At 42.7% G+C, this 14131-nt stretch overlaps 1 protein-coding gene across 1 annotated transcript in view; it reads left to right on the top strand.

Annotated features, from left to right (window-relative positions):
* Crybg3 (crystallin beta-gamma domain containing 3) overlaps positions 1-14131 on the top strand; it is a 102888-nt gene that overhangs the window by 14282 nt on the left and 74475 nt on the right. Inside the window, exon 2 of the mRNA XM_032900330.1 lies at positions 5648-5714. Within this exon, the coding sequence (XP_032756221.1) occupies positions 5648-5714 (67 nt within the window). The remainder of the gene's footprint in view (positions 1-5647; positions 5715-14131) is intronic.

Below are 14131 nucleotides of genomic sequence, written 5' to 3'. Positions count from 1 at the left end.
CCTGTATTACCAGCAGGCATTGGTTTCTGCTGAATCAAGAGGCGCTCAGTTCATTGTTGAAGAATGTGCCAGAGGGTGACCTCAGCTGAACACCTGGGAATGGCGGTGACTCGTACAGTTAGATTCCTCTGCCTACTTTAGCTGGCATGCTTGACATCAGATGTTTGTCTGTTTTAAAAGCCCAGCCCCCGTGAGAGTCTGGGACACGTGCAAAATGCTTGAGGAAGACCTTTTTGTTTGTTTTGTTGTTGTTTCTGCATGTTCGTTTGTTTTTCCCCCCTCTTTCCTTTACTCCTCAACAGCCTGCACCAGGGAGGGTGCCTGAACATGTAGGCAGGTTGCTCTGTGTATGGTGGGTTGGTCAGTTATTGGGCCCAGTTTCACGTTTCTTGCCTGCCAAGGGTTCTCTTATCTAGTGAGACCTCCGTCCAAAGCAAGAGGATACATTATCTTAGATGCTGGGTCAGAACCTCATGGAAATCATTTTAATTTTCGGATGCTAGTATGCACTTTGTTTTTCATTGCCAGGAGTTTGTCCTATGTCTAGCACAGAGCAAGTACATGCTTAAAGGCCACGTGTTGGGGCTCTGACTCTCAGATACAGATTCGGTCTATAGAAGGCTGTTTATCGATGAAGAGCTTGTCCCTTACATCAGACTTCACATTTGTGCTCTTTCAGTGAAGGAAGACAAAGCTATTTAAAGATAACAAGTATCATCTGTGTCTACAATGGTGACTCTTCCCTTTATGGAGTCCCAACAAATGCAGCTCAGCTATGCAGTGTAAGGCGGACCAGTACATGTGTGTCATTAGCAAGGAATCCTTCATCACCTGTCCGTTCATGTATTTCTGTAGCAGAACATCCTGTCACCTGTGTCTGCTTCAGCTAAAAATGTCCCTCCACGTGTTTTCCCCAGCAGAACACCATCCAAACGGCTTTCCAAAGGACCCTTTAGTTTCTCCTTTAGTTATCCTGGTGTGATGTGTGCATTCCTGATAAATAAGAACCCTCCTAGACATGTAGATACAGACAGGTAAGAGAGACGGTGTAGCTCCATTTTAAAATGAAAATTAAAGGTTATCTACAATGGCTTTCTACAGTTAGTGTTTTTTGCCCCCAATCCTCTATGCCCTATTAAGAGATTATGTTATATGTACATATTTTTAAAACGCTGTTCTTGGCCCGTAACAATTCAGTGACCAAGCTGGGAAACATGTTTTAAATACTATCCAAAATAAAGTATGAAAAGCTATTCAATTAAAATTTTTTATTTCATGGAGTACTTTTGCTTTCTGATATTTCATTTCTCAGGATTGTGTAACAACATCCATGATTAATTATGGGGGAAAAAAACATTGAGAATTTTGTTCCTGAAGAATAATCTTTCCTTTAATCAGACGCCGTCTTTATTGTCCTTACAGCAGGATGACAGAGATCAGGCAAGGTGTTCTCAATGGTTCCCGGTTTCTGGTGGGGTATGCAGACACAACTGCTAACCTGTACAGGTTTTAACCCTGAACACATATTAGAGTACATTCACAGGACTTCATACCATCCTCAGCTGTGTAACAGACAGAAAGAATCGATTTACTGAATTTAAAAGTTCAGGTTTGAGTTGAGCAAAGGGACGGACAGATGTTCTAATAAACCTCCGGTATTTCTGGGTCCAGTGAGAAGAAAGAACACACAAATGAAGCAGAACTGTAAATGAGTAAATGTTGGTTCAGGCGGAAGTGGGGTTGCAGAGAGTAGTTTGTTGGCCTGAGAATTGTGCTTGTTCTAGCAGTGACAAATGATTCTATGTGGCAGGCAGGTACAGAATTTTGTGTGTGTGTGTGTGTGTGTGTGTGTGTGTGTGCCTGCCATCTGTCTTGTGTCTCTATGTGTGTGACACTCTCCATCTTCACCAATGAATATTTATTGAATGTTTTAAACAGAAGAATGTCATGATGACATTAACAATCACTTTGCCCTTCTTGTGAAGAGCTAATCTAAGCAAAGGAGTCCTACAGATAGAAGAGATCAATTAAGACAAGACGAATTATTTGGAAAAGAAGTGTTGAAATCTTTAATTGAGCAATGATGGTTATCACTACCACAATGTTCACTTATTTTTAAAAGCAGGCTGGTTAGGAAGCCCAGCTGTGCTCTAAGCTCTAGCCCTCCTGCCTCTGTGGTGTCTCTTCAGCCTAAATACAATGTTAAAGCATGTTATGGCACTCAGCTAAAACATAGCACATTTTAAAGTCTGTCTTAAAGATAAGAATCATAGGTTTAAATATAGGAAATAAGTTTTAGAGACTAGAAGAAGCATCGAGCTGTGGTTTGAGCTTTATTTTATTGTTAATATACTTTCTGTGGAATACTGTTGGGTTTTTCAAGTGTGAGTGTATAAATATGTGTGCAAGTGTGTGGTGTGTATTATGTAATCATTTGCATATATCTAATGACTCTGTGTGTGTGGGGGGGTGTAGCATGTATTGTATAAATTTCCATGTGTGTAGTATATGTGTGTGTGTGCTTGTATAGGTATGTAGTATACATTATTTAACTTCTTCCATGTGTGTAATGTATACATGTGTGTATGTGCCTATGTGCAGGTATGTAGTATAGTATAACTTTTTCCATGTGTGTAGTGTATATATGTGTGTATGTGCCTTGTGTAGGTATGTGGTGTGTATTGTATAACTATTTCCGTGTGTGTGTGTGTGTGTGTGGGTGCGCGCGCGCACGCGCGCGTGCACGCACCTTCGTGCAGGCATGTAGGTATAGTGTGTGTCATATATCTTTTTCCATGTGTGTAGCATATGTGTGTGTGTGTGTTCACGTGTGTGCACTTGCAGATAATTACAGCTCCTACACACTTTCTACTTTAGTTGCAGAAGCTGCATTTTCAGGAAAGCTTTTGTACTAGAAGAACTTTTACTAGTTTTATTTAGTTTTACTAAGGAAATGTATTTTATAGGAAGGATTCTCAAAACGCAGGTATGTCTGACCCGTTGATATTCTAACATGGCCTTGTGATTACCAAGTTCATGCTTAAGAATTGCACACTTGAATTACAAAATTTTAAGCGAAAGAAAGAAAAGAAAGCTTTATGACATTTTACATAAGTTTTAAATTCCGTGGTGGACCGTGTTCACAGCTAACCCTGGCCACATGCAGCTCATGCAGGTTGGAGCTGCCTGCTAAAATGAAGTTAGGTAACTGAGGAGTGGAAGTTAGTTAAGCAGGCACTTCCTGTTTAGTTTCTAGGCAGGGTGTTGAAGATAGAGTTCCATGATTCATTTGTACAATCAGCGCAGTCAGTATTATCCTGAGCTGATCTTTAATGTGTGCCAATTTTTATATGGATCTTGCCAGTTAATTTTCTTTGATTAGAGCTTAAGTAGGCTAGCATAATTTTAAAAACCCAACCAAACAAAAACAAAAATAAAGAAAACTCTGAGATAAAAGCAACCTCGTAGCAACAGGCATGGTTAGTAAAAACAAAATAAAACAAAACACCTAAGGAAAGAACCCACTCTCCTTTAAAACTGCAACCACTTATGAATTCTTATTCTATGAAACATGTATGTATGTTACAGTCCTGTATTCAATATCCTTTCTCATTTTTGACAAGGGCATGTATGCATCTAATGATCTTTGGTTATACTCACTGACACATTACCCTCTTTAATCCCTTCTCCAACATGCACGATTCCCCTCTTCCTCTTCCTAACTTCTACTTTGGCATTCATGTCTCTTTGGAGGAACATGCAGATGAATTAGGGTTGCTTAGATGGGCATGGGTGAGAGGCATCAATATTACTTTGTTTTTTTTTTCCCATAGGAATTTTCATTTGTTTAGCCCATAGCTGACATACCTATCTTTTTAAAAAATATGTTTACTTTTTCTTCTGATGTTTTAAGCATTGGGGAGCACAGCTGTACCTCTCTGTCCCTATGTTCCTGCATGGAATCTTGGGACGTTGTAGTCCAGTGTGTCGTCCGTGTGCTGATGTGCTTTGCCATACTCTTTTCTTCTGACTGTCACTGTTGATTCCTTGGGTATTCTCCAGAATAGCACTTGGTTTTATGTAGAGAGACATCTATGGAGTGTATGTTACTTCTTCCCATTCCCATCTGCTCTGGGATCCGTCTTTATCTGATCTAAGTTACCGTGACTCCTCTATCCAGTTGCTGCACCATGGGTCTGTGGTCACCATGGATATACCTGCCTCAGGGCTCTAAAGCCTTCACACTGCAGTCAGGACAAAGAAAGATTGCACTCTGAAACGGGTTGAGCCAGTTTACATAGAGTGGCATTCATTCATCAACCTCTGTTCTCCTCTGCTCCAGGATGACCTCTGCCTGTCCCAAGTTGTGTGCAAGCCAGAAACAAACAAAACATGTGTCTCCCAAAGTCCTGCATTCGTGACTCCCTGCTCTCAGACCTCCCCAGGCGGTACTTTAGGAAGCTTGCAGAAGCTATTGTTCGTTTTGTGTTCCAAAATACTTCGTTCATTCAGAGCTGTAATATTTAACAGATTGCATTGTTAAAGACTCCGCACCGGTTTCCCCCAATAGAGACTTTTGTGAGGACCCTGACTTCCTTGTCTTGATTTGCTAAAAGCCAAGCACAATCCTGGTACGTGGTAGACAGCCATAATGATTGTCTTAAGAGTTTCATTGCTGTGAAGAGACTCGATGACCATGTCAATATTTAACTGGGGCTGGCTTACAGTTTCAGAGGTTTACTCCATTCTCATCATGGTGGGAAGAATGACTGCATCCATGCAGACATGGTGCTGGAGAGGGAGCAACAGGAAGAAGATTGTCTGACACACTGGGCGTAGCCTGAGCATATGAGACCTCAGAGCCAGTCCCCATAGCGACTCACTTCTTCCAACAAGGCCATGCCTGCGCCCAAAAGGCCCCAGTTCCTAATAGTATCACTCCCTGTGGGCCAAGTATTCTCACACATGGGGGGGGGCATACCTGTTTAAACCACCACAATGATCTTCATTGAGGGTGTTCAGCTTATCAAGGGTTAAGAAAATGTACAAACACAATAATGTACAGGAACAGACATATTTATTTTTAACCCATGTATCTATCTGCCTGCTAGTAACAGTCTAGTTTCGGGTGTCATTTCTTGGCTCTTCTGTGAAGTTCCATGGGAGACAATTAAAAGTGACTGCCCTTAAAAATTTGAATCACTCAGGTGCCCAGATAAACCGGCATCTATTTTTGAGCATTCCCAGAATTCACTGGGTGAAACTATATGTTTATATAATGAAGTATCACTCAGCTTAGGTACTAAAATAATGTCAGGCTGTGGAGAAGCTGGCTATAAATAAGGAATAGAGTGCTAGCTATCACTTTCTGAGGTCAGGTTAGCGGGGTACCCGCATTCCTGTTTGGCTCTGACACTGCTGTGATATGACCATCAATGTAAGGCTACATGTAGCATGATGACCTCCCAGGAGGTTCCGAAGCCTGAGTGAGCAGGATTGGATGCGCTTTTCCAGTTTAGATTCAATCAGCCTATTCCTAGGACTCTCTGACCATTGTGGATTTCAGTTCTTGTCTCATATAGAGAAACTGTACGTGTTGAATAATTTCCCTTTAATTTCAGACGACACTGTGGTTTCTGTTTTTCAGTGCTGAAAATGAGTCCATGAGCACAAGTCAGAAAAAGGAAAATGCTCCTTCATCAGAAGCAGTAAAGGTACGGTTTAAATTGATGTTATTTTTAATATTATTAATTATAATAACTGTATGGCGTAACACCCAGAGAAGAGTTTAAATTTCTGCATATTCTTCCTTTTAAGTTTTGTTTTTCAAATATTGCAGAACAATTTTCCATTGTTAGGATGTCCAGCCACGCCCCATACACACTCCATGAGGTGGGAGAGCCTTGAGAATGTTGCATTGACCATAACGTGAACTTCATTTGAGGCAGTTAGATGTTTTTGCCTTAGTTTTGAAATATCTAAATGAGGGCATAGGAATTTCATAGTCTACTCCAACAGATCTTAAAAGATTAAGCTGTGTTTTATGGAATGGTGTGGAAACCTAATGGTGCTTTGGGGGGGCACCAATCAATATGTCACTGCTAGATGTCCTTGCTGTGTGGGGGATGTTTGGTTAGCTCACGTCTAAGTCTGCTGAGTACTACAGGACACGAATCAACAATGTCCAAGCTGCCTACTGACCAGCATGGTTGCCGGCGAGCGGTTAAACTCCTTGGAAATTAAAGACCTTTGCAGCCTTCCTAAGTGGTTTTCTAGGAAAATGGAGTTCTGGCTTGTCTGGCTGGTTGTATCACCATAGTTGTGGCATTTGGTATTTGCTGCTTGCTTTCCTTATGTGATTTGTGACAGTCAATCAGCTGGTTTCAGCCGACTGACTGACTGACTGACTGACTGACTGACTGACTGACTGGCATTTTTTCCTGGGTATTCCAGGTTAAATTAACCTGGCCATGAGAAGACTAGAAAGTTACTGGATCTATCTCTGTCGTGGGTACTTTTTAACATGTTGACTTATGTACAATTTGTGAATTACATCTAAGAAAGTTAAGGTGTGTATTCTTCTGCCTTCTCAATGAAAGTGAAAACATTTGCTTTATTGAGAGAAATAGATCAGGGTCACCTTTCTTTTTTTGTTTTTTTCTTTTCTTTTCTTTTCTTTTTTTTTTTTTTTTTTGGAGCTGGGGACCGAACCCAGGGCCTTGTGCTTGCTAGGCAAATGCTCTACCACTAAGCTAAATCCCCAACCCCCAGGATCACCTTTCTTTTCTTCCCTTGCTTGGCTACTGGGTCATGTTCTGTGACTTATTTTTATTTTGATTGATGATTGATTGATTGATTGACTGACTGACTGACATTTTTTCCTAGACAGGGCCTCACTGTGTAACCCAGGCAGGGCCTACACCTGCTGTGGTCCCTACTCAGGCTTCTGTGTGTTGGGATTGCAGTATGCATCACGCATCAGGACGCCTGGCTTCACCCTCAGCTTTCCTAACTCCTCTCACTGCTTCTCTTGTGCAGACAACGCTTGGTAGCCTGCTGAATAACTGTGGCCTGGGCTCTGCAGCTCACTCTCTTCTTCGGCCTCCGAGAGCACCTACACAAATGTCTCACTTCCAATGCTGTACCCGGAGCTTTGCCCCTGTGTTCCCACAGCTACTTCTGAGCTCTCAAACCCTGAGGATTCTTTGAATATCAAATCCTGTCCATGCATCTCTCAATTCCTCACAGTGCACCTTCAGCAAACCTGTCTGTCCTCTCACTCTCCTGTTTTGGACTCTGCTTATGGCCCTACTTAGCCTGTTACCTAAACTTTCAGTCTGCAGACTTGAATGAAGAAGTCAGCCTTTACTTTCCAGGAGTCTGGTCCATCTTCGGTCTCTAGAGATTTGCTTGGGGGTCACAGCTTTTTGGGTTCACTAAGTATAGATGGCAGCATCTACGGTGTAGGGCCTCCGTGCCAGCAACCTTTCCATTCTGCATGTCTTGGTCTATTGTTCCAACAGTTTTCTTCCCATTGCTACTGTTTGAGTGTGAGGACTCAGGATCTCATTCTGGGGTCTGGGCAGCTGCATAAATACCACTTTGTAGTCATGACATTATTCGTGACTACGAATGTGGGGGAATCAATTAGTTCATGATTGAAAGGACACGGGGCACTCTCCTTCTTTAGGTTGTATTTATATTTATATGGCACATGTATACATATATGCAACAATAATTAGATAATAGGTCATGAATTTAGAGGGAGTACAGAGGGAGGAACTGTGAGAGAAGGGTAGAATGATGTAAGTACAGTACTCATGTTTGAAATTCTCAAAGTGGTTTTAAATTTTTAAATTAACAAGAAAAGACAAGTAGCTTCTCTAAGATCACACAGATAGTAAAACTTGAAAGTTCAAAAACTACTGTTCTGTGCTGTGCCGTAATACAATGGAAGGAACTGATTTTTGCCTCATTAAGACATCCCCACCAATATTTTTGCCAGAGCTGACAGCAATTGTATCTTCTATTTTATTTTTTCATTTTTTAATTTACATTTCAAATGTTATTCCCTTTCCTGGTTTCCGGTCCATAAACCCCCTATCCCATCCCCATCCCCCTTCTTCTATAAGGGTGTTCCCCTCTGCAACCACCCACCCCTTCCCACCTCCTCACCCTGACATTCCCCTACTGCAGGATCCAGCCTTGGCAGGACCAAGGGCTCCTCTCATTGGTGCAGGGCACTCTCTTTACTGGAAAATTTTGGCATTTTAGTCCATGTAAGTCAGTGTGTGTGTCTCTGTCTCTCTGTCTCTGTCTCCCTCCCCCTCCCTCCCTCTCTCCCTCTCCCTCCTTCCCTCCCTCCCTCTCACCCCCCTCCCTTCATCCCCTTGAAACCTGGCATGGTTTCTTCAGCCTATTCACATGGGATCAAAACATGTATAGGTGTTCTAACATGCCTCCAGGGATACACCTGACTGGGGACAACATGGGAATGAAGAAAAGATGGACAGGCACATACAGAAAAAGCAGAGAATAGGAGGACTGGGCTTTCAAATGCAGACTCTGTAGCAACCTGGAAATCAGTGTGCTTAGTATGTACAGTTGAACAGAGGAAGGTTTTTACATCCAGCTAATCAGGGAGATGGGGTTCTTATACACAGTCTAACAAGGGCGGCGTATGGTATACACCTGGATCAAATAGGCATGTCTTGCTATCTCAGTAGGAGTGGTCTCTGTAGAGGAGCAATCTTCCCATCAGAAACAAGGGGCAGGGGACCTACTGTGTGCATTTCCTACACGCACTGTCAACATTCCCACTCAGGCCCCAGAGGAAGGCTTTGCCAGTCCCATGTTTCTGAGGCTGTGGGGTCCTTGATACATCTGTGCCTGTGTCAACAACACAAACTCAGGCCTTCACAGTCCCAGGGCTTCTTTGCTCTGGTAATGCCACCGTCAGTCCTGTAGTTTGAGGATACAAACTATTGAAAAAGATTAGCCATGGCATTTATTGTATTGCTATTTTGAGACGTTCCCGTCGGAGAATTTGCATTTAGCAAGTGGCCTGAAATACACTGTTTGTTTTGTGTCTCTTAATCAGTTTTCTGAAATATCCACAGCCTAGAGGTGGGCACCTCTCTCCTCTTCCCATCTTACTAACCTGAATTTTACACCTTCAATATTAAGGGGAAAATATGAAGGACTTTCTCTCTGGAGTCTGAAACGTAACAGACTTATGAATACTTGATGTCGTCATATATATCTTGTTTTGTATTTGACTTTGAGATATCAAATCAAGACATCCGTGATGTTTCCGAAGATGTTTGAGATACAAAATTTTATTTTACTTTTCAACAGTTACAGCTACAATTTTATATTACATTTAGATATCATTAAATTCCCAATTCCTAAAACGTCACTTACGTTGTTTGTATGAGCCGTCCTGCCTTTCTAACATTGTTAACTATTTCTAATGCTGGCATGTATTTTTCTCCACAGGAATATGTATTTCTGTTCATTGGATTTTTTTTTTATCTTAGCAAGAAAAACTTACCAGTTATCTAGTCTACATCGTATCATTGTCCCGTAGTCTTAATATGTCAATATACTGTTGTCTACTTGTATTTAAAAGAGATAGAAGACATGCTATGTGTGCCCCTTATTGACTTCAGAAGCTATCTGTTCCTTTCTCCCTTTTAAAGATGGACTCATGAAGGTTTGCACCCCATGTCCTGTGCCAGGGTATTGGTGGCCCATGCCTTGAATTCTCTTGTGTCCTATCTTGTCTGCTTCTGGCCCTTATCTTTGTTGGCTTCTTCTTCCCATTTGCCTCAGCTCTACTCACGTATATACAGGAGTGACAGCACTCAGCTCTCCAAGTCTGGTCACCTCTCCTTTCAGTCTCTCATTTCACTTGACTCAGACATTTTACTCAAAAATTTCGTATGGAGTCTGCCTTAAGCCCTTCCAGTTCCTAATGCTTTCTAGTCCGGTTCCTGTGTTTCCGACTCGTGTCCATGGCTCTTTAACAAATGAAGGCCATTCTGTAAAGCGGTACACTTAAGGTCACTCATGACCCATTGCCACTGACACTCAGTAGGCTTTTGTTCTCCGTTCAGTCTACTTGGCCAGCTGAAACGCTTCATCTTCCAAGCCTTCTTTTCTTTTTCTGAAAGCTTTAAGGCTCATCTTTGCTTTATGATACAGGACTTTAGCTTCTGCCTTGGGCTATTTCTTCTCCTTTCAGTCACTGATTCTCCTTGGGCTGAATAACATTGCAGGTAGACCAGTGGTTCTCAACCTGTGGGCTGCGACCCCCTTGGGGATTTCATGTCAGATAGGCTGCCCATCAGGTATTTACTTTACAATTCATAACAGCAAAATAACAGTTGTGAAGTAGCAAAGAAATAATTCTGCAGCTGGGGTGTCAACTTGAGAGACTGTATTAAAGGGTTGCAGCTTTAGGAAGGTTGAGGACCACTGATTTATGTTTCACAAACATGCTGAGGGAACTCACTTTTCTCCGTGTCAGACGTCCAACATGATGTCCTGCTGTCCCTGCCATGACCTTCTTACTCTCGGGCCTTTGCCTGATTTCTCTTTCCCTGAGAGACCCAGACTTGATCATTAACATTCTTAGCCTCCGTGTGTGTGTGTGTGTGTGTGTGTGTGTGTGTGTGTGTGTGTGTGTGTGTGTGTGTGTGTGTGCGCGCATGCATACATGTGCCCTGGTGTATGTGTGGTAATTAGAAGATAACTTCTTACAGGAGTTGCTTCTCTCTTTTCAGAATGTGGGCTCTAGAGATAGACTTGATGGCAAGTGCCTTTGTCTGCTGAGCCATCTTGGTGAGCCTATCCAGTAAATATATCAGTTTAGGCATATGTCATATGTTCATATTTCTTGTGTATATGGCCATTCCTTCTTGGGTGAAATAGTCGTCAAATTTAAGTTATTACATGTATCCTTAGTAAGAGAGACTCACTCCCTGAGCTGTCTGTAAAATGTTGCTGCCTTAATAAAACTTTACCATCTTTTATTTTCCCAGACACTCAGACGCAAGCAGCCATATCATATTAATTTAATATAAAAATAGCAAAACATTCTTTTCCAAGCGTGGGAATACTTTCTCCCACCTCAACTCTAACAATCCCTGCAACTCCCTGTGTAAACAGATTAGAGGAGAGCTCATCGTTGATGGTGGGGTGAGCCCCCTGGAGCCTCACAGTCCTGACCTTGTTCTCTGCCAACTGTAACACCTCCTTGGAGCAGTTCTAAGATGACTTGTGTGAGGACAGAAAGAACATCGCCTCTGGAACCAAACATCTGGGCTCAAGTCCCACGTCTCCCGTAATGTGGTTTTGTAACCTTGGAAAATGTTCTCAGCCACTCTGAGCCTTGGCTTACTGATCTCTTGTAGGCTGTCCGTGCCTTGTTTCATAGTGGCATTTTAGAGCTGGCTGAGATGCTGTCTAAAGCACTGTGCCATGCTGCTCACAAGAGATACTTGGGAAAGTGTTTGCTTTCTTGCCATCAAAAGTGTGGCTTCCACTTAGAAATGTAACTCTGTGAAGGCTGGTGGTGTAGTCTGCGTGGATAATATAGAAATGGCTTTCAGTCAAGAATGCACTGTGTCTCCTTGCTCTCCTGATGAACACAGGGATTACAGAAGCCTAAGCCTATTGGCCTGACTGTGCTGGTCTGGGGGCGTCGGATCTCTTGAGTTCCTGATGCTGGGTATGTTGTAAGGTATCTGGTTTGACTTGCAACAGGCCCGACCTGTTGTAGATCTAGGAGGTTGCCACGTTGTTATGAAGAATTTTATTAAAATGAAAACCGAGTCTGAAGTATGTGTATTCTATAGATATGTGAACCTTTATCCCACAGGTGTTGAACATTAATTCTAGAACATTAGACTCTTCTCAAACTGGAGAAATCTGAACCGTAATAAGAAGGAATGGCTTGTCCCACATTCTGTTGTTCTTCATCTCTCTCATTTTATTGGCTATGCCAAAATTGTGCCACACCTAATGTGCATTCCTGAACTTGGGTTTATATGTACAACTCTCTGACATTCTTTTCATCCCCACTGGTATTAGGTATAGCAATAACGTGTTCAGGGAGTGGGGGATGGCTCAGTTGTGTAAGTATTTCCATCCCTCACAACAAGCTGATCGTGGTCAAGTGTATGTCTCCAACCCCAGCACTATGGACAACAAGCTGATCCTGGACAATTGTACATCTCCAACCCCAGCACTATGGACAACAAGCTGATCCTGGTCAATTGTACGTCTCCAACCCCAGCACTATGGACAGCAAGCTGATCGTGGTCAAGTGTACATCTCCAACCCCAGCACTATGGACAGCAAGCTGATCATGGTCAAGTCAAGTGTACATCTCCAACCCCAGCACTATGAACAGCAAGCTGATCATGGTCAAGTGTACATCTCCAACCCCAGCACTATGGACAACAAGCTGATCATGGTCAAGTGTACGTCTCCAACCCCAGCACTATGGACAACAAGCTGATCATGGTCAAGTGTATGTCTCCAACCCAGCACTATGGACAGCAAGCTGATCCTGGTCAAGTGTACGTCTCCAACCCAGCACTATGGGGGTCAGAGATGAATATCACTGGGACTTGCTAGCTCCCGGACTGTCTTCAGGCACAGTGAGAAGTCTTGTCTGAACTGGGAATAAGGTGGAGAGAAATAGAGCAGGATATGTGAGGTTCTTCTCTGGCTGTAGAATGTTCATGCAACATATGTACACATGACTGTAAACAACATATAAATATATCTCCCCAAGAAGAGATGGCATGTTCAAAGTTAAATTTCCTTTATTTCATCCTAGCTTTTTCTTTTTAAATTTTATTATTGTTGGATTGATGGATGGATGGATGGATGGATGGATGGATGGATGGATGAGATAAGGTCTCGCTCTAGCACTGCCTGGCCTTGAGCTCATAGAGACTCACCTGCCTCTGCTTTCTGCCCTTAATGCTTCTGAATGTGTTCATATGCAGTATCTTTTATACTTAATGTTGAGATTCAGCATCTACGAGGCTTGTATAATTTTTGTCTGAAATGGGGAACAACAGAGACAAAAAGCAGGTAAGTTGATTAGACCACACCATTATAGGGGAGCAGGCATGCAGGTTTGTATGACGTTAGTTCCACAGGAGGATTATGTAGTTCCGAGAAAATGGAAGACTGAAGGTGCAGAACGGTCGAGTTCATTCCAGAGGTGTTGCCTTTAAGGATCCAGTGAAACATCCAAAAGATGGAGAGGAGGTGTCAGGGGGAGAGTCTGATTTTCAGGCTCATGCCTCAGGACTTAGAACTGAGAACACACATTTGGGCCTCACCCGGTTGAGTAAATTCATGGAAAATGAGGTCTTATTGGGAGTGCAGGAAAGCACTGTGCATCCAGGCTGGCAACCAGAGGAAAATGCTCTATAGGAGATGGCTACAGGAGGTGACTTTACAGAAACCAAAAGTCAGAGTCTCTGTCCCTTTCTTCAGATCTCAACACACAGGGAAAACTGTCCGTTAAGTTAGCCAATGAGACAGTGTCTTTAAGGAAGCGTGGTCAGAGCACGACTGGAGACCAAGTCAACTTGCGGGGACTTAGGCAGTGATTATGGCAGGGAAAGGAAGAGAGGATATCAGAATTAGTCATGTCTTCTTGAGGAAATTGGTGCTGAGGAGAGAAGAGAACCTGGATGCGTCTGGGCATAGACTTTTGCATCATAGAGGCTTACTGTGGGGGAAAATGAGTAGCTGGGATCCCCAAGGAGGTATCAAGGATGATGAGCCAGGTGGTGGAGGAATTTGTGTGGGGAAGTGTAGTCTGTTTCTTCTCCTTGCATGCAGAGCCAGAGAAAGAAGTAGGCCAGAAGTTGATGCTGCCATTCAGGGAGAGGAGAGGCTAAGTTCAGACTATGAGGGAATTCATTTTAAACTGAAGCCAGGTCCTCTATTGAGTGTGAGTGGGTATTAAATGGTTAGTCTAAGGACTTGAGAAAAGGGTTCATTAGACTTCCTGGTGAAGTCCTGCTTAATTTTAAACCAAGATTCCTTTGCCAGTGTGGGAAAAAAAAATAATCTGCCATCTCTCGTGGTCTGCATGACT

Source organism: Rattus rattus, chromosome 4 (assembly GCF_011064425.1).
Source record: "Rattus rattus isolate New Zealand chromosome 4, Rrattus_CSIRO_v1, whole genome shotgun sequence".
NCBI lineage: Eukaryota > Metazoa > Chordata > Mammalia > Rodentia > Muridae > Rattus > Rattus rattus.
This window is presented reverse-complemented; position numbering and strand designations above follow the sequence as displayed.